At 47.2% G+C, this 21237-nt stretch overlaps 1 protein-coding gene across 1 annotated transcript in view; it reads left to right on the top strand.

Moving 5' to 3' along the window:
• Positions 1 to 20915, top strand: part of LOC309808851 (forkhead-associated domain-containing protein 1-like) — a gene marked incomplete at both ends in the record, with an annotated part of 77723 nt that extends 56808 nt beyond the window's left edge. The window contains 3 exons of the mRNA XM_082629423.1: positions 19521 to 19538; positions 19962 to 20182; positions 20720 to 20915. Coding sequence (XP_082485549.1) covers positions 19521 to 19538; positions 19962 to 20182; positions 20720 to 20915 — 435 coding nt within the window. The remainder of the gene's footprint in view (positions 1 to 19520; positions 19539 to 19961; positions 20183 to 20719) is intronic.
• Positions 20916 to 21237: the final 322 nt, after the last annotated feature.

Below are 21237 nucleotides of genomic sequence, written 5' to 3'. Positions count from 1 at the left end.
CAGTGGAAGCACAGAGCCCTAACCACTGGACTGCCAGGGAATTCCCCACATACCTTTTTTTAAATAATTGAAATATATTTGACATAGAATATTATATAATTTCCACATATCTTTGAATATCAGCTGGTCCCAATTTGAGTTTTATTTAAAGTGGCTGCCGATATCTGGGGGAAAAATGTTTTTTTACAAAGAAATTATCTAGAAATAATTACACTGATGCATCATGCTCTTGCCTCCCCTACCACTGGAGCCTCACTTATAACTGAAGAAGAATATTTTATAGCAAGGCATATATGAACCAGAGGCTCCATCGGTTTGAACTCAAATCGAGTTTCATCCACTGACATTTTAGTTTCTTAACTATTCTACTGCCTGCAGAGCATTCCACCAGAAGTATAAGCCACATGGCAGGTTGATTTATGGTTCTGATTACTTTATGTGTTTTCCCTGGTCCCCGAAGGTGTGTGCATAATGATTTGCTCTCAGAGATCTTCGATCCGCTACAATATCACTAGAAAATTCTTACCTCCATGTGCTCTTATACGCCTGTGCTAATTAGAAGCCAAATTATCATCCTGAAACAATCACTCCTCCTAGCACTCTTAACTTTCTTATGATTCAGTGCCCATTTTATTACACAGCTTAACAGACATTAAACATCTTGGAATTTATGTCATTACAAACAATATGGATATTTACTTTGATAGTAAAAGTATCAAAGAGGTTTGAAGACTCTTTGGAGTTTTCCAGCAATCCGAAATCCTAAAACTCTGACACTCAGATTGAAATATTTTCAATCTGTCAAAACCACTGGAGTCTTAGAGGGGAACGTATGTTTTCCCTTCTGGAAGTTTGTCTCTGTGTGTTCTATCTCTGGTATCGTGCAAATAAAAGCATTAAGCTGAGAAGAGCTTACAAACACTTTCAGTGTTCCAAGGACCTTTTATGGAAAAGTTGTAGTTCCCCCCAACAGAGAAAAGTAAGATGTGAAAGAATTTTTTCACTGAAAGTTTCCAAAGCACAAACATGCAAAAGTATAGCCTTGGGGAGAGTGGGGGTCAGAGTGGCCTGTGTCCCCGCAACTTCTAGCATAGACCCCCCCCAATAATGTCTCAGGTGCCCCAGGGAAAAAGTAAGTGTAACTGCCCCAAATGTCCTAGACTCTGAACCATGATGGTGTATGAAACGAGTCAGAAAACTTGTGAGACCTTGACGTATCTGTTAATTCTACCAGAGTAATAATGACAAGATTTCCAAGGACACAAACCAAGACCAAAGGCTGTGAGCGCCATCTGGTGGCCATATCAGCACGCCCGAACTCCATTACCTGGGCATGCCCACCACCTCCCCCCAATCTTTTTTTTTTTTTTTTTTTTAGCATGATGCCCGAAACCTGGTCTGATGGTAAACAGGGAAATTCCTGTATTTCTTCTTTTGGAGGGATTATTTTTATTTAAGACAGTGAGTCTCTATTTACTCTTATAACAGTTATTTTTAATTTAATGCACGTTTTTAAGTTTAAAAAGGGAGCTGCTTCTACGAAAAATGCTAAGAAATTATAGTGGGGCTAGCCAAGAGACATGGGAAAAATGGTGAAAGTGGTATATGAATGACTGAAGTTTAGGAACTCTCTTCGGGTGGGGTTGCCAGATAAAGTAAGGACACCCAGTTAAATTTGAATTTTAGAATTTCGTTTTAGCGTGTGTCCCAAATATTGCATGGGACACATTTGCACTAAAATATTATTCGTTATCTGAAATCCTATTTTAAGTGAACATCCTTTTTTCCTCCCCTAAATCTGGCAACCTTACCTTAGGAGAACAAAGAAATTGCACCCAGGACTTCCCTGGTGGGACAGTGGTTAGGAATCCACCTGCCAGTGCAGGGGACACGGGCTCGAGCCCTGGTCCGGGAAGATCCCACATGCCGTGGAGCATGTAAGCCTGTGCGCCACAGCTACTGAGCCCTCGTGCCACAACTACTGAAGCCTGTGTGCTTAGAGCCCAGGCTCTGCAACAAGAGAAGGCGCCACAATAAGCCTATGCACCGCAACAAAGACCCAACGCAGCCAAAAATAAATAAATAAATAAATAAAATTTATTTTTAAAAAAAGAAAAGAAATTGCATCCTTCTCCTTGTCACTTCCGTTTTGATCTATCAAAACAAGCTAGTGGGGCTTCCCTGGTGGTGCAGTGGTTGACAGTCCGCCTGCCGATGCAGGGGACACAGGTTCGTGCCCCGGTTCGGGAAGATCCCACATGCCGCAGAGTGGCTGGGCCCGTGGGCCATGGCCACTGAGCCTGCGCATCCGGAGCCTGTGCTCCACAACGGGAGAGGCCACAACAGTGAGAAGCCGGCGTACAGCGAAAAAAAAAAAAAGAAAAGCAAAACAAGCTATCTCTTGTCCTGTCTACGGATTGCTTGACATTTATGCCCCAATAAACGTGTCCCTGTGGGAGTACTGAGGCCTGACATCTGAAAAATCACAGGGCAAAGGCCCACAGTGCACCTTGAGGTGGGAATGTCCGGGCCACTCAGAACAAGCAGTCTGGCCACATCAGACCGAGAGGGAGGGGGTTCTGGGCCCAGCTCTCTTTCCCGGCCTCTCGGGTACCTGCTCTGTGGAGGCTGAGGCCTGGCAGCTACTTTCAGGCCCTTACCAACGTTGCATTTGATTGAGAGCCTTCCGCACCCCACGTGTAGACCTAGACCCCTGGAGGGGGGCCCGCCCTTGAGGGGGCTCTGAGCCATGGACTTAGAGGGTGCTCACAGCAGCCATAGATAGAGCCAGCCTGTGATGCTCCCACCCATGATTCCTGTATTTCCTTTATTTTTTTATTATTATTTTTTTTTGTGGTACACATGCCTCTCACTGTTGTGGCCTCTCCCGTTGCGGAGCACAGGCTCCGGATGCGCAGGCTCGGCGGCCATGGCCCACAGACCCAGCCGCACCGCGGCATGTGGGATCTTCCCGGACTGGGTCACGAACCCGCGTCCCCTGCATCGGCAGGCGGACTGTCACCCACCTCGTCACCAGGGAAGCCCCTGTATTTCCTCTTAATAACAACCACACTGGCGTTTAAGTGAGCCTGGCAAGGCTTACAAATGCACACATAAAGATTACCAACTACCTTCCCCAGAGACGGACGAGGGAAGTTGAAGCTAAAACACACCGTGAGGGCTTCCCTGGTGGCGCAGTGGTTGAGAGTCCACCTGCCGATGCAGGGGACACGGGTTCGTGCCCCGGTCCGGAAAGATACCACATGCTGCGGAGTGGCTGGGCCCCTGAGCCATGGTCGCTGAGCCTGCGTGACCGGAGCCTGTGCTCCACAATGAGAGAGGTCACAACAGTGAGAGGCCCGCGTACCGCAAAAAAAAAAACCAAAATAAACCCAAAACAAAAGAAAAAAAACACCCAGTGGGTAGTCAGAGGAGAGGACCGTCAATAGCTCTTCCCCCTGTGCCGTGTGCCAGGCTTGATCTGAGCACTTGTACACATGTTAACTTATTAAAATACTTCTAACAATCCTATCAGGTTGGGACCACCATCACCCCGCGTGCAGACTGAACAAAAGGAAACAGAATATGGTGTCCTCCTTGTGTTCACAAAGCCCGTTAACTGGCAGAGGCAGGACTTGAAGGCCACAGTCCGGCTCCCGAGTCCATGCCATGCTTTACAGCCTCCAACTTCTCACGCTCATTCCTAGAGCCACCTGGGAAGGAGGAACCAGGCAACTAAAGACTGGGTTTGAATCAGACTCCATGTCTGACCAGCCGCGTGATCCCGAGCAGGGGGCCTCGCCTCTCTGAGTCTCAACCTGGCTCCCTTGCAAAATGGGCACATTAATGGGAACGTCAGCCTTCAGCAACGCTGTGACGAGTATCAGTGTAGCACGTGTGAACGGGCTTTGTAAACTCTGGAGTGTTCTGTGAGGTATAAACTACCCTCTATTCTCATTAGAGGGAATTCATTTCATAACCTGCTCCTGGCTTTTGAACTTTGCTGTGCATCCAGTCAGTGCTGGATGATCTGGAACCAACAGCTGGTCTATTTATGGCTGAAAACCCACAGGTCATAGGAAGACAGCAGCACCGGAGCCCCTGGGTGGCCACAAAGATAAGGTTCGTGTCTTGAGGACCGATGACATGGTGGTCACTGAAGGAACAGGCCCCCTCCTGCCCCTTCCACTAGTGACAACTGAAAACCTTGATTTCCCCAACACCCCGATCCAAGATCAGCCCGACTCTTTGCCCAACGTTGGAGAAGTACCGGCGTGTCCTGCAGGCCTGGCTGGCCCCCTCTGACTGTGTGTTGCCTCCTTCCACAGATCAGTGCCCTACAGCAAGGCTACAACCAGGTGCTGAGCCAGACCCTGGAAATCACCTCCCTGAAGCACGAGGCCGAGAACTTAAGGAGGGACGCCGCAATCACGTCAGGTGAGGCCCTTCTGCATTCAGGCCCCAGAGCTTCTGCCCTCCCCCTGCAGACATCACCAGTCAACCAGCGCACCTGTGCCCGTGACATGGGTGCAGCCTCAGGGATCACCCGTGTCGGTGCATTAGAGTTCTGCCTCAGTGGAGGTTTCTTGCCACCCAGTTCCAAGGGCAGGGCCTGGTAAATATTTGAGAGAATGGTATCTCTTGGCTACAAGGTCTCCTGAGCACTGGCCCCACCAGGGAGAACACAGGTCGCCTTGTGGCTTGGGTGGTTCCACAAAGCAGCCTGAGTGCAAACTAGAGCGTGGACAAAATGGGGTCACTCCTTTAAGGCACCCATAGTCTCACCCATTTCAGCCGAGTGCACTTGGGCCCAAAGGAAACCATTTTCTATTTTGATCAGAGGTTGTTGCCTGATAAAGGGCTTGGGTAGGGAGAGGGGCAGCCAACGCACAGCTGTGACTGAGCTTTGATTCCCTGGATTCCTTCATTGCTTCCACATGTTTCTTGAGCTCCTTCTAGGTGTCAGGCCCCGTTCCAGGCTCCGGGGAGGGAGAGCCAAGCAAGACAGTCAGATTCCTGTACTCACAGATTTGGGAGGGGGTGACAGACAATAAAAGTAAACGGATGAATAAACAAGCCCACTTCAGAGAGCAGTGCTGCTGTGGAGAAAATAAACTGTGTGTTGTGGTGGCCAGCGCTTCAAGGGGGGAGGCCAAGGGGGACCAGCTTAGTGGGTGTGCAACCATGGAACTCAGGTGGGACTTGAACCCGTGGGCTGGGACTCGAACCCACTCAGAACCCACTATCTTTTAATCGAGATCACGCATCTGGTCTCGGGACTTAATAAAGCTCAGGTTCTTTATGTCTCATCGCAGAAAGAATTCAGTGAGAGACAAAGTAAGAAGTGGATTTCTTTAGAGAGAAACACACTCCACAGACAGAGTGTGGGCCATCTCAGAAGGCTAGAGGCCCCCAAATATGGGGCGGTTAGTTTTTATGGGCTGGGTAATTTTATAGGCTAATGATTGGGACAACTCTAATATTTTGGGGAAGAGGCGGGGATTTCCAGGAATTGGGCCAACACCCACTTTTTTTTTTTTTTTTTCTGTACGCGGGCCTCTCGCTGTTGTGGTCTCTCCCGTTGCGGAGCACAGGCTCTGGACACGCAGGCTCAGTGGCCATGGCTCACGGGCCCATCCGCTCCACGGCATGTGGGATCTTCCCGGACCGGGGCACGAACCCATGTCCCCTGCATCGGCAGGCGGACTCTCAACCACCGCGCCACCAGGGAAGCCCCACCACCCACTTTTTGACCTTTATGGTCAGCCTCGGAACAGTCCTGGTGCTGGTGCGTGTGTCATTTCGCTCATGTGTTACAATGAGCCTGTAATGAGGCTCCAGTTCCCCTGGAAGTCGAATCTTATGCCCCCTTGGACCTAGCCGATTCTAACCAGTTTATGCTGTATCCTCCACGGCTATGTCCTTCTTTTAGAGAGGACCTGATTCAGGTGGGCAAGGACAAGCCAAGGGCAAGCGAGGCTGCGTGGAGTGAACAGGGGATTGTGGGGCTGGGCAGGGTCGGGGGGTCTGGGTTTTTATTCCAAGGGTGTTGGGAATCCAGTGGAGTTTTTTAAGCCGAAACTGACATGCCTAGAGACCTGAAGAGGATGGGACCACTCACAGACGAGGGGAGGGAGAGAAGCAGGTGACAGGGAGGAGGCAGTGAGCCTCGGAGGGGCACATCACTCTGAAGGCAGCCAGCGCGTAGCAGGAAACATGCCCACAGCTGTAGAAGCCAGGCACAGCACTGAGTCACACGTGAATCCCCATCTCTGTATGAATCTGTGCTTTTCTTCTGCCTCACTCTGCAACTTAATCACACCCAGCCCCACCCCCTGCTGCCCCCAGGTCTCTGCTTATTCTCCTCCCTCACTTGGGATGTCCTCAGATATTTTCTGAGCACCTCCCCCAGGCTAGGTGCTGTTCTGGGCACCAGGAATGGAAGGATGAACTCGCTGGTCCTCACCTTCCTCCCGTATGTCGGCCAGTGAAACCTCATCCAAGCATCAAGCCTGTCTCAGATCCCACCTTCTCCGATCAGGGAGTCGGACAGACCTGGGTTGGGATAATGCTTGAGATGGGCTGGACCCACTCAAAGTGTGGCAAGCCCCAGAGGGATTTCCAAGTAACTGAACTGTGTCCTGGAGGCAAAGCTCATTCTTAAAATGAAATTCTGGAGCATTTTGTGCTTTATTTCATAGACATTCTTGATTGAAACCTACCACTAAAACTGGGCCTGATGTTCTTTTAAGAAAAGAACCGTAGGAGATAACCCAATACCACTGCATTTATGCACCCTTCTTCCCACTTTTATTCAAAATGATACTACAATGCAAGAGGGAAGAGATATGGGGAGATATGTATATGCATAACTGATTCACTTGGTTATAAAGCAGAAACTAACACACCATTGTAAAGCAATTATACTCCAATAAAGATGTTTTAAAAAAAATGATACTACAGTAATGGAGTAGTTATCTATTGCTGCATAACAAGTTACCCCAAAATGTAATGGATAAATCCCCAACTAATATTTATGATCTCACCCAGTATCTGTAGTTCAGGAATTTGAGCGGGGGGTGACTTAGTTCTCATGAGTTGCAGTCAAGATGTCGGCTGGGGCATCAGTCATGTCATCTAAAGCCTCGGGGGGAGCCGGAGGATCCCCCTTCAGAATGGCTGCTCATGTGGCTATTGGCCGGAGGCCTTAGTCCCCGAGCACACATGCTTCTCTCTAGGGCTGCTTGAGTTTCCTCAACACAGCAGTTGGCTTCCCCCAGAGTGAGTAATTCGAGAGAGAGCAAAGAGGAGGTCGGCTGCCTGGCCAAGCCCTCTGCATTCGTTTCTCCCAAGCAGAGTGTCTTCCCAGGCATGTGCTATAGCTGTTTAATGTGGTGTGTGTGTGTGTGTGTGTGTGTGTGTGTGTGTGTTGGGGACGGGAAGGGGATGCAGAGCTGGTGCTAAGTACAAGGAATCTGCAAAGACAGCACCTGCTTGGCTCTTCTACCTCCTGAAGTGCATTTGGATGATTTATGTCCCCGTTTCCCCTTCCTCGTTGACCTTGGAATGAGGTCCCTTCTCCTCTAGACTGTGCTGGCCAATAGCACAAGGGCTCGTCACCACCAAGGGTACTGCTCTTGTGAACATTTGAGATGCCTTTTTTTTAATGACATATATCATGTGTGTTAATTTTAGAAAAATAAGTAGATGACATTGAGAACAAAAAATAAAAAGAGAGGAGAGGAAATGCTACCTTCAGAAATAAGTGTTAATATTTTCATGTATGTTCTTCCAGTCTTATTTCTATATATTGCCTAGAAATCAATCAATCAATCATTTTATAGTTAATTTATACTATGCACATTTTTTAAATTTTTAAATGCTTACTATTTTCCCGTGCTAATAAATCAACGCTCTTATCATTTGTCTTAAAAGCTACATACTTTCTCCTGGATGTATCCAGTGTTATAAAGTGGTCTGCTATTGTAAACAACACTTGGGTTGTTTCCTCTTTTTTTTTTCTTCCACTGTTACTGACAATTCTGTGAAGAGCATCCTTGAAACTACAGATTTACTTATTTGTCCAGTCATTGTCCTTAAGGTACATTCCTAAAGTGGGAATTGCTGGGTCAAAAGAAGGCACATCCATCCTTATGCCCTTAATGCCTGTTGCCAAGCCGCCCTCGGGCAAGACAGCTCCGTTTACCCCTCCACACCAGTCGGGGCAGTTGTTTCTTTGAGATGCAACCTGCACAAAAGCCCTAAGATGGACCTGAGCTCACTGGCTCAGCCCCCTCCGCCCTCACTGGTCACAGCGTGAAAACATCCCAATTCCTGCACCCTAAGTCCCCAGACTCTACAAAGCTGGATTTCCCCTGCAGTGAAGTTTGCTGGCTTTTGAAGAGGAACTTAGATGCTCTATTCCTCAGAACTCAGGAGAGGGGTGAACTGGGAACGACTGCAGGATCCCGTGCTCCCATCACACAAATGGTCTCGCCTCTCAGAATTCAGAGGTGTGATTGGGTTATACAGCAGGAAACACTCCTGGGCATGAACACAGGTACTTGGGACCCCCAGCCAAGCCCCCGTGGCCTTGTCCTTTTTCTCCACAGTGCTCAGTGCTGAAAGAAGAGTTACAGAAGGAAGATGCCCAGAAGGAGAAGTGGGAAGCCCAAGAGAAAGAGTTAAAACTCTGCAAAACCGTGCGTTGAACCTCCTGACCCCTAGGTGTCCACTGAAAGCCTAGATTGTGGCCTTGAGGGTTTTGGAGGGGTTCCTTGGCCCATTAGCTAGCACAAGCTCTGGGGCTTTCTGGGTGTTTGTCTGTTAATGTAGTCTCCTAATTCTTTGATTTGCTGGCCTCAAAGAGATGGGTGAAAAGACCATGGAAAACACACTCTCCCCAGATTTTCTGGGCAGTTGGCTCAAGGCCCCTCATCAGGTTTCCCCTGGGGAAAGGGACGGGAGGTGGCCACCGTATGCTGCTAGAAATTCACCGTGGTCCCTACCCCTGGACTTGTGATGCCCAGACTTTCATGATCCACTGTCACAAGTTTTATCACAACCCTGAACACTGTTATTAACACAACTCTTCTTGAAGTATTTTTGCTTAAATACATTCAATTTTACAACAATTCATAAAAACAAAATAAAAAGCAAATGTATCACTGGCCTTGTATGGAAGGTGAACATAAAAATTAACACAATGAAAAGATGACCACTAAATGTAAATGTTCACCCCCTGTACTGGCCCGAACCCTCGTGCACATCACCAGGCATACGTTTTCCATCCGTTGGGAAGGACGGTGCCTGTGACGGGAGCAGGAGACATGTGTTCTTCTCTCTGTCAGGAGCACACTTTTCTGCCTCAAATGAGAAAAAAGAAAAATGTCATTGTTCTTTTCTTCCAAACTGTGCCCATTGTGTCTTCCAAACAGCCCTTATTTAGATTGAACTCAAAAATGTGCCCCAAGGAAAGAGACTCTAATGAGTGGATAGGTATCTTGTACTGTTTAATCCAGGATCCATGCTTATCTTCAAAAGAAACTGAAATTTTCCCTCACCCAGCACTTTCATTGCATCCGTTGAAAGAAAGTCTACTTTGCCTCAAATACGTGGAATTGTCCCCCAAGGGAAGGAGTTAAGCGAATCCCAGACTAGGTTTCTGCCTTAATGAACCGGATGAAATGAGTTGTGAAGTTGACTTCCCTGTTGTTGGAACTCTTTCAGCAAATCCATGACATGGAAAAAGAAATGAGGAAGCTCAGGGTGGAGCTGAAAAGGAGCAGTACCGAGCAGAGCCTGATCTCTATGACGCTGCGGGAAAAGAGCAAGGTATGGCAGGGACAGGTCGGCCTGGGAACCACTCTGGGGCCAGCACTCCACCTGCATCATCTCTGTTCATCCTCACAATGACCCCATGCGGTCTATACTGGTATTAACCCCACTTTACAGTCGGGAAAACTGAGGCTCACAGAGGTGAAGGAAGTTATCCAAGTTCACTTGCATAAAGTAGTTGTGGCAGAACTTGAATCCAGGTCTGCCTGACTCCAAAGCTCCTGTGTGTAACCACAACCCTAGACTGCCTTCAGATCTTAATTGTGAAATTATCTAAGAAAGAATTGATCCATTAAATCAAGTTTGCCAATGATGTTGATCCAACTTAAATTCTCATATTGATTTTTTTTGTCCTTTTGTTCCATCATTGAGAATGTTTTTAAAAATCTCAACATGTTTGTAATTTGTGTGTTTCTTCTTTTAATATGAACGATTTTTGCTTTATATATTTTGAGGCTGTGTTACTAGGTGCATATAAATTTAGAATCCTAATACTTCCTGTAGAGCAAAACTTTAGATCATCATGAAATGTCCCTTTTCATCTCTAGTAGTGTTTCTCCCTTAACGTCTCCTTTGTCATTCAGATTCACCACTGGCTTTCTGTTGGTTAGAGTTTTCATACCATATCTTTTTCATATGTTCTCTGTCAATTTTTGTCTTAAGGTTTAGACATATGCCTTCAAATAGCGTATCATTTTTACAAAATCCAGTTTGACAATTTTGACTTTTAGTCCATTTATATTATGTAATTACTCGTGTCCTGGGGTTTAAATCTACCTTCGTGCTCAATACCAGTTGTACCATCTGTGGTATATTCCTTTTTCTCTCCTTTCTTGCCTCCTTCTGAGTGGATGGTTTTCTCTTATTCCACTTTCCCCCTCTATTAGCTTTGAAATATTTCACTTTTTTACTATTCTCTTAGTAATAGTAAGACAATAGCATTCGTCCTTGACTCACCAAAATCACACATTAATTAAGTTTTTCACTCTTCTACTATTCTCTTAGTAGTCATCCTGAAGACTACAATATGCATTCTTTTTTTTTTTTTTTTTTTTTTTTTTCAGTACACGGGCCTCTCACTGTTGTGGCCTCTCCTGTAGTGGAGCACAGGCTCCGGATGCACAGGCTCAGCGGCCATGGCTCACGGGCCCAGCCGCTCCGTGGCATGTGGGATCCTCCCGGACCGGAACACGAACCGATGTCCCCTGCATCGGCAGGCGGACTCTCAACCACTGCGCCACCAGGGAAGCCCTGCATTCTTAACTTACCAAGAGGCAATAGTAGTTGATAATTATGCCCTTCTCCTTGACAGTGCAATGAGTTTCAAACACCTTAACTTCACTTACCCCCTCCAGATTTATAAGCCATTGCTGTCATTTTCTAAACTCCTCTTGATACTTAAAACCCCGCAAGACATTATTAGTGTTTTTCTATAGTCAGTATCATATCCACACATTACCCTTACTGTTGCTTGTCTTTTCTGCATCTCTGATCACCCACCTGGGTTCATTTTTCTTGTGTCTGAAGAATACCCTTTAATGTTTTCCCTCATTGTGGCTCTGCTGATGACAAATTCTCAAATGTGCCTGTGTGTCTGTCTGGAGATGAATATTTAACCTTCATTCTTAAAACACATTTGACTGCGTATTGAATTCTACAAGGGCAACTCTTTTCTTTCAGCACATTAGATACAGCATTAGATATGTCACTATTGTCTTGTGGCTCCTATTATTCCTATTTAGAAGTCATCTGTAAGCCTAACTGTTGTACCTTTGCATAATCTGTCTTTTTCTCCGGTTGCTTTTAAGATTGTCTTTTCCCTTGATTTCCAGCAGTTTTATTATTGTTATTATTGTTTTATTATTGTTTATCTAGGTGTGGATTCAGTTTTATTTACCTCGTTGAGTTCGTAGGGGCTTCTTGAATCCCTGGCTTGGTGTTTTGCCTTAGTTCAGGCGCTTGGGCTCTGTACCACACAGGCAGTGGGGAGCTACTAAGGCTTCTGAACAAGTGACTGATGCAATGACATTCGTGGACAGTAATCAGGGTGAAAATGATAGTTACAATTTCTCACGTACTAGGAGTTACCTTGAACATTTCATCTCTTCATCTTCACAACAGCGCTGTGATCTAGAAATCATCCTCTCCATTTTACAGATGAGAAAGTCAAGGCTACCAGTTACTAGTAAAGTAACTAGCCCAATGGCACAGTCAGTTTTGTCTGACTCCAGATTCGTCTGACTTCAGTTACCCTGGCATAGCAAACAGCCACATGCTACTGTTTACACTGAAATTAATGAAAATTAACTAAAATTTTTAGTTCAGTTCCTCCGTCACACCATCCCCATTTCGAGTGCTCGATCCCCAGATGTGCCTGGTGGCTGCCGTACTAGACAACACAGCCTCGCTCAGAGTACCTGTACCGTTGCAGAAAGTTCTGTTGGACAGAGCTGCCTTACAGCTGGGTAACTCTCACAGTACCTTTAAGATTGCACTGGAAGAAACTAAACTCGAGGCGAGGAGGCCACTTGTCACAGTCCAGCTTGCATGTGAGAGGGGTTGGAGGACAGGCATGAGACCCCCGAGTGTGAGAGAGGGAGCAGGGCGGCTGTTGAAGGTGACTCTGAGGCTTGGGGACGGGAACGGGGGCTGTTCATGCAGAGCACAGATAAGGGCAGAGTCCAAGGCTGGACTTGGCTTTTGCAGCATATGAAAAAGGCTGCTGACATAGAAGTCAGAGCATGTTTAGACCTGGGAGAAAACTAAGGCCCAGAGAGCTTAGATGACTTTTCCAAGGTAACGGAGCTGGGTAGAGGCTCTTCCACTGGACCACACTACTCAGAAGAAAGCTCTTAAGGGCTTTTCTGGGTCTTTTATTACATCCCTGTGATCCCCCTCTTCAGATCCGTAAAAACACAGCCTGTGAATTTGTTTCAGCACAAAAACGTTCCATTTATTTATGAGACTTTGCCTCATTTCCTGTTAGTGCCAGGGCCCAGGGCTCAGCAGGTGCATCCAAGAATTGAGCAGCTGCGAGGCCTACACTGGCCAGCCAAGGGTAGCGTGGAGCACGCCCAAGCTTACCGTGCGTTGACTGTTACCCAAGCAAGGGGGGAAAAGTAGGCAAGCTTCTCCACTTTAAAGGCCTTCCTTTTCAGGCTGCAATTCTTAATAGACATTGCTTTGGCAAGCCTCCAGAGAGGTTACCACCAGTGAGTGTGCTCAAAGTGGTGACGACAAACAGTTATGATAATAAACCCAATCATAACATTTCCAAGTACCCATCACGAGTTATTAGAACGAGACTGTACGGCGGACATTCCCGTCCACCTTTCATAGGTTACAACAGTACTTAACACTCTCACAGAGCCCTTAAGCACTACTCCAAACATCGAATCCCCACAATAACTCTATGCAGTGATACTAGTATCATCATCCCCATTTGACAGATGAGGACACTGAGTCACAGAGCAGTGAAATAACTTTCCGAGTGTTGTAAGGCTTGTTAGGGACCGAGCTGGGATGGGAGTGTGCGGTAGAACATAGTTGAGCCCCGGGTGCAGAGCTCGGCCCTTTCCCGTAGGGGGCAACTCCCTGTGAGTTTGCCTCCACCCTGTGCATGCCTGTGACCCCTGCTGCTGGGCTGCAGCTGTCCCTACCCCTCAGGGACTCCCCCACTGCCATTAGCCCCCCCAGAAGGGTTTCCCCAGAGGGCATGATGATCACATTAGCAGCAAGCCCTCGGTTTCATCATCCTTTCAGGTTGAAGAGAAGCTTCGGGAGGATTCCAGAAGGAAATTGCTTCAGCTGCAAGAAATGAGGAACAGAGCAAACCTCATTAAAGCCAATTTGGAAAGGGCAGTAGGTCAGGTAGGCATGCTGCAGAGCCCCTTCACGGGCCCGTGCTCTCCACGGAATCCCGCACCCAAGCGGCCGGCAGGGATGAATGAGGAGGAAGACGGCCTGCCTTAGTTCACCCGCTTATTTTCTATACGAAGAAGTGTCTAGAAAGAACTAGAGCTGAGATTCTATCTAGAACTAGAGCCTGAGCTTTTAACCACGATGCTCTACTACTTCGCTATTAGTTACTAAGCTAAGCATCATTTTTCTGTGTTTTGAAGAAAGTTTCGTGAACCTTTGTCCCGCCCCCAAAGGTAGTGGAAATGACTCCTGTGTTAGTCCTGTCCCCCATCAGCTGCAGTTCCCCTTCCCCTCATTTCAGATGAAGATCAACAGTTCTCGGGAAACTCAGCAGTATTTGCTGCAAGAAGAGTTACCCCAGCATCTGGCAGAGAAGGAGAAGCTGACCGAGGAAAGGCTACAGCAAGAGGAGAAGCTGAAAGCCAGAGTCAAGCGGCTAATGGCAGAGAAATCGGTAAGGTGGTCCCCGTCCTTCTCTTTACTACTGGAAACTGATGAAATGGGCTTTCCTATGAGAAACAGAGGGCATGTACTTAGATGGAGGAATCTCAGCAACTCCTTGTTGGGAACTAAATTAATTAAAGAGGGTGAATGATGTAGGAGGAATTAACATGAAGCTTGAATCCTAAAACTCAGAGATCAACTTGAAGATCAACTTGAAGAGGCAAGGTTATTGAAATGTCTAGAAATGGTACTTTGTTTATATACCGCAGCTGATTTTACTGATACAAATCCCAGTCGTTACTGCGGGTCCTGGTTTGTGTCTAAGTGTGTGCAAGACCAACCAATAGTATTTCAGTCTTTTGCTTTCTCTTCATGCATATCAGGGGAAACACATGGCCAAAACGGCTACTTACTTTTCCAGAAACCAGCCAATTAGAGGATACTTTACAGTGGCACCTCTCAACTCAAAGGTGTCCACGGATCATATGGGGATGTTGTTGAAATGCAGATTGTGACTCAGCAGGTCTCGGGTGGGGGGAGCCTGGGATTCTGCATTTCTGAACAGCTCCCAGCTGGTACCGATAGCACAGCTCTGCAGACTACATTTTCAGCCACAAAGTCTTAGAAGAAGGTTTTCCCCAAGTTGGCCGATAAGAACCGCCTGGGGCTTCCCTGGTGGCGCAGTGGTTGAGAGTCTGCCTGCCGATGCAGGGGACACCGGTTCATACCTCGGTCCGGGAGGATCCCACATGCCGCGGAGCGGCTGGGCCCGTGAGCCATGGCCACTGAGCCTGCGTGTCCGGAGCCTGTGCTCCGCAACCGGAGAGGCCACAAGAGTGAGAGGCCCGCGTAACGCAGAAAAAAAATAAATAAATAAAGCCCCTCCAGGGACTTCCCTGGTGTTCCAGTTGTTAAGACTCTGTGCTTCCGCTGCAGGGGGCGCGGTTTCGATCCCCGGTCAGGGAACTAAGATCCCGCATGCCGCATGGTGCAGGCAAAAAAAAAAAAAAGCCCCTCCAGGAGCAAATTTGGTGTGATTGTTCAGAGATGAGACCAGAATGACAACAAGTGGAAATCCAAGCTTAGAAGAACATTAGAAGAAAAAAAGAAATAAAACATGGGGAGGGAGCATGGGGGGATCTCTTATTTATAATGATGCTAAGTAGGTAGGAAAGTTGGAAATCTTCCTAGATGTGACTTTGTATTCGAAATGAAATTTTTAAATTCCTTCTCTGCTGAAGCCCTGTAATGATATTTTCCAAGGTACTAAGTAAGTGACAGGGTTTCTGCTAATCCATGATTTGTTCATGTTTCTTCAAATACAAGAGAGGGAGATTGTGATCACTGATAAAGCTGCTGTCCTCACCATTCTGGCCACAGGAGCAGTCCTTCAGTGATCTAGGAGCCAAGTGCAAAGGGTCCCGACATGAGGAAGTCATTCAGTGTCAGAAAAAGGCCTTATCTGAGCTTCGTGCACAAATTAAAGAACTTGAGAAGGCCAGCTTGTCAAGTAAGTTTCCTCCTGCCTAGTCACCCCTCTGTGCTGAGAACCATGGGCCCCAGACTTGAGGGTTCACTTTAGGGACTAACCAATTTGCCAGGGCCACCATCTTCTATCCCCATCATTTCATAACTAAAAAAACATAGTTATAAAAAAAAGATGGGCAGGAAAAAAATAGATGTGTAAGCATGAGCTCAGAGTCAAGAGCAGGCCTTGATATTAAATAAACAGGATTTCATGAAAAACTCAGAACCTTGTCCTTCTTTTTCTTATTTCACTGTGGCCCAGTGGAAACTTTTTCATAGACGCATGCTGTGCAAGGACCAACCTTGGGGAACTTCCCAGGATAAATACCCTGTTTAGAGGGAATAGGGCTTTCAAGAAACCAAGCTTGCTGCTGGGTGGAGCCCTGGGCTAGGACACAGAAGCCTGGGTTCAAGTCCATCCTCACACCTGTGGCCGAAGGTTCCCCCTCAGTGCCCCCGCCCTGGGAGGCTGCAGCCTCATATGAGCTGTGTGGCCTTGGACAAGTCATTTCACCTCTCTGGGCCTCGATGCCTCACCTGCCAAGGGAGGATGGTGAGCTCATTAGTACTGGCCTGTGGTAAGTGTCCAGTAAATAGCAGCTGTGACTTTTACATGCAGTAACTTCTTCCTGAGCCTTTCTTTTGAGTGTAAATTATTTCTTTTATAGATCACAAGGACCACATGGATGAATCATTTCTAGACTTAAAGACCCTCGGGATGGAAAAAAATGTTCGGAAAATATTGGATGCAAAACCTGACTTGCCAACTTTTTCAAGAGTAGAGATCCGAACGGTAACCAAAGAAACTTTGTCTCTGCATTGACTGACACGTGGGGAGGGTGGGCATGAGGACAGACACGAGCCGTGTGCCCTGGCACCACTGTATACATCATTGGTTCGAGGCCAGGTCCTCCCTGATGGGCTAACACCTGTATGGACTGGTTGGTGCCTGGCCGTACCAGTGATCCAATGTTTGAATAGAAAGGCGGCTTCCCATCGTGTACAGCATGATATAACATTGCACTGATGCTGGCCCGGACAATCTCTGGGCCCTCCTTTTCACATCACATGTTGTATTCTGCAGAAAAGATTCAACAAGCTAATGTACAACAGTATGTCATGAGCTTGCCTAACATTTGCTTTTTGCTATAAACTGAAAAACATGAACACATAAAGGGCAGCCAAAGGGAGCCATGATGATTAAGAAGACACAAGTTCTAGAATCAGAGACCTGTGTCCTAATCCCAGCTCTGCAAGCTCTGTGACCTTGGGCAGGCTCCTAACCTTTCTGGGACTTCAATTTCCCAGCTGTAAAATGATGATGGAAAAATTAAAGGAGATCATTATGTAAAGTGCTTATCCCAGTGCCTAGCTCATAGCGAGCACTTTAATAGATGATAGTTATTATTGTCAAACAGTATTTAAAGAGTATTATCCAAGAAAACCTTCCTTTCTTAGGGAGCATAGTTTGTGTTTTCCAGGATTTTCAGAAGTAATTTGATTGTTAGGTTGAAGGTGCCCTGTATCCTAAATGGATGTTTGATCGGGTGTTTGACTGAAACATGACAATGGACAGCTCAGGTCAGCGTGGCTTGCTGTGGCAGCTGGTCTAAACCAGGTTTGGGAAAACATAATAAAGCCATCCTATCTGTACCAGCATTTTCTCCTACAATTTTTCTAGACATTTGCTCACACGTCTAGAGGTGTGAGTCTTCAGAAACGTGTTGGTCTTCCTGATAAAATCGAACCTTCCTTCTCTGAGGTTGGGAGTAGAGGGACCGTCTCCAGGTGGGGAGCTCAGCTGGATCTCACGTCCTGATGGTCCTGCTTCCAAGATTGACCTTCCCCTTGGCAACAAGCCCTCATCCCACCACTGACACCACAGAGCAGGAAACCTCCCAACTCTCAATCCTCCAAGGTTGGCAGTAATTAAAGGAAAGAGCAGGAGGAAGAATAGCTGACATCTGTGAACTGCTTACTGTGTGCCAGGCGTTGAGCTCAGCCGGCTCCATGCCTTATGTCATTGAACCATCGTAGCAGCCTTGTGTCATAGTTACTATTATTGTCCCCATTTAACAGATAAGAAAAAGCAAGGCTTCAGGAGGTCAAGTACCTCACCCAAGGTCACAGAATAATGATTGAAGACACACCAGGGGTGTGTCCCTGGTGGTGTGTCTGCTAGCCTGCAGAGACTGGGTGGGGACTGTGTGCTTGGATCCTGTAGCCTAGGCTCTTCCTTAGTGACCCGCCCCTCAGGAAAAGAGGGGGCGTCTGGAGAGGTACAGAGGATGCAGCTCAGGGTAGCTGAAGACACTGAGCAGCATCTCAGGTTCTTTTTGCAGCAGATCTGCCCGGTTTATTGTCATCTTCAGATACCCTCTTTTATTCTCATCTCCATAGATACATAGACAAATATGTCCACTCTTATCTATCACAGTCACTTTGGGGGCCATTATAGTTTTTTAGTTGTTTTGTTTTTAAGCTCAGAGGTTTTCAGGGTAGTGCCAACAAATGCTAGGGCTAAGAGATGCTCATGGCAAGCATTAAAAGCCAATTTATTTTTTAAGGAGGCTTATTAGGGTTATTTGTAGTCGTTCAGATCGGGTAACCTATTCAGACTGGTGGCCATTCCATGCAGTCATTTGGGCTTCCAGCAGCCAGCTGGCTGGTTGGGGTCTTAGGGAGATGCAGCTGCAAACACTATCTGCATTGTCTCTGGAAAGGGTCTGAAGTGATGCCCACCCACCAGGTTCCAGAGCTAGGAGAAGGTTGGGCCAAATTTTGTGAGGGTATGGTTTCTGCTGCACAGAAATGAGATTCCTTTAATAAAAAGGAGGGAGGCTATTTTCCACTTAACCTTCATTCGTTCATTCAACAAACATGCCCACTATGCACCACTCGGTGCCAGGTGCCATGCTGGGCACAAGGAGGGAGATAGTGAGCAAAAGCCGCATGGTCCCCATTTTTCTGGAGCTTGTCTTCTCAACATCGGCGGTACTGATTTTTTGAGCCAGGTAACTCTTTGTTTGGGAGACTGCCCTATGCATCGTGGGGTGTTTAGCAGCATCCTTGTCCTCTACCCACTAGACGCCAGCAGCAATTATGACAACCACAAATGTGTCCAGGCATTGCTAAATGTCCTGGAGGGGGTATGGTGGCCAGAGTCACCCCCGGTTGAGAACCACTGGCCTAAAGGGAAGACAGACGAGACGGTGGCCAAAGGACGGCACAAGTGATGCATCATTTCAAAGGCAGTCGTGCTCTGAAGGGGTAGGAACACAGTCATAAAGAAAGCAGTTCACAGAGTCAGACTGGATTTAAAACCAACTCTCTTGGCGTGGACATATATACACACACACGCTACCAAAGGTAAAATAGATAGCTAGTGGGAAGCAGCTGCATCGCACAGGGAGAGCAGGTCGGTGCTGTGTGTCTACCTAGAGGGGTGGGATAGGGAGGGTGGGAGGGAGACGCAAGAGGCAGGGGATATGGGGATATATGGATACGTATAGGTGATTCACTTTTTGATACAGCAGAAACTAACACACCATTGTAAAGCAATTATACTCCAATAAAGATGTTAAAAAATTAACTCTCTCAAATTATTCTTTAGTATCTTTCCAGTTCTTCCATTATTCTTTGGGTTATTCTTCTGGATGTAGAAAATCATAATGGAATGCCAAGAGAGTTTTTCTTCTTTTTTTTTATTTCAGCCTCAAAATGGCCTTTCCAGCCCAGGGTCCATCATGGTCTCTGAGAAGTTAAGGAAAATGGATGTGGCTGACGCTTTAGATCTTAGTGAAAAGCTGGTAGGTATACCCAGCATCAGTCCCCTCCTGTCCAAACCTGCGTGCCCTGCAGGTAGTTTAAACATCAACTCCACATACATTTTAGTTGTTACAGTAGCTCCACGAGACCCATCTCCTATCCCAGCATGGGCTGGAAATTGCAGAGCCCAATTCCTTGCAAGACTGGGTAGTAAGAATGAATGTTTATGTCTGTTGTCATTCCCCCTCCCCACTTCCCCCCAATTCTCAAAAAGGCATAGTGTAAATGGATGCGGGGGAAAATGAAAGTCGTACTAAGAACCCCAAATGCACTCATTTGCAAAGCATGTGTTTCTTCTCTGCAACTGCAGAAAATGAATGAAACAGAATTAGACGTTTGCCTCCTCAAAGGGGCCACCAGCGGTCTTGGGCCAGGCCTCTTACCTGCGAAACGCTTTCTCGTAGTACTTGGATATGAGCAAAACCCTCGGGACTTTGATGAACATCAAAGGTATGTCAGGTCACGTGTCCATGAAACACCTCTCCCCAAAAGAGAGGGAGAGAGTCCACCAGCTTCGACAAAGAGACCTGTACCTGGTGTTTGATAAGATCACCCTACTCAAGAACCAGCTGCAGAGAAAAGAAGAGCTTTTGAGACGATACGAGAAGGACATTGAACAGCTCAAATATGGCCCATGTCTCCGGCAAAAGGCCCAGGCCTCCATTCTCCAGGCTAAACCTCGGTGCAGCTGCAGACCCGTAGGGACCAGAACAAGAAGACAGAGGCCTGGGTGTGGAGGGGGGCAGGCGGGATGGTGACTCAGGGCCTGATGGACCCAAGTCTCTGGGCAAGAAAGCAGCAGTTAGAGTACCCTACTGTTAAGGAATAAGGTGCACCTTTTATAAATGTGTCTGATGTTTCACCATGTGTGTGCTTTTCGTAATTCCATCCTATTTTCAGTAGTATCCGTTCCCCCACCCTCTCTGGGAAATTGGGAGGGGCTGGTAGCATAACCGTTGCCCCCTTCATGCTGCACGTCCACAGCCAATGGGCTATTTATTCTGCCCTCTAGTCCCCACATCTTCAGCCTTCCCCCAACTTGTAAGGAAACCGCGAAGCCAGGCATATATGGAAGTGTTCTGAGGATCTCCCAGGTCGGGAGCATTGGTGGTGAGTGAGAAAGCTGAGGAGAAAAGAGACTTTGTCTCTCCTGTGTGCTCAGGCAGAGCAAAGTGTCGGTTCAGATGTACCAGTCACAGGTGGCAAAGCTGAAGGACATCTTCAGAGAGGCCGAAGAAAAGGCGCCGCTGAAGGAGGCCCTGGCGCACATGGAAGAGCGGCTGCACCAGGAGAAGAGGGTCACCAGGGCGATCAGGCAGCAGAAGGTGAGAGGTCCCTGCTCGGAGCAGAGCCTCTGAGGCTGCCCCTCAGCTCCCTTTAGAAACAGCCAACTGAGGTCCCAGTGGGATCCAGGCAGCACAGAATGCATTCGCTCATTGCAAAGGAAGGTGGCAGAATAGCTTTAGCGTTAGGCAGACTTAGGTTTAGACTCTTGTTCTGCCATTTACTGTGTGGCTTCAGGCAGCTTTTTTTTTTAACATCTTTATTGGAGTATAATTGCTTTACAGTGTGGTGTTCGTTTCTGCTGTATAACAAAGTGAATCAGCTATATGCATACGTATATCCTCACATCCCTCCCTCTTGTGTCTCCCTCACACCCTCCTTATCCCACCCCTCTAG

This window comes from Mesoplodon mirus (assembly GCF_964341445.2).
Source record: "Mesoplodon mirus genome assembly, chromosome: 7".
Taxonomy (NCBI): domain Eukaryota; kingdom Metazoa; phylum Chordata; class Mammalia; order Artiodactyla; family Ziphiidae; genus Mesoplodon; species Mesoplodon mirus.
This window is presented reverse-complemented; position numbering and strand designations above follow the sequence as displayed.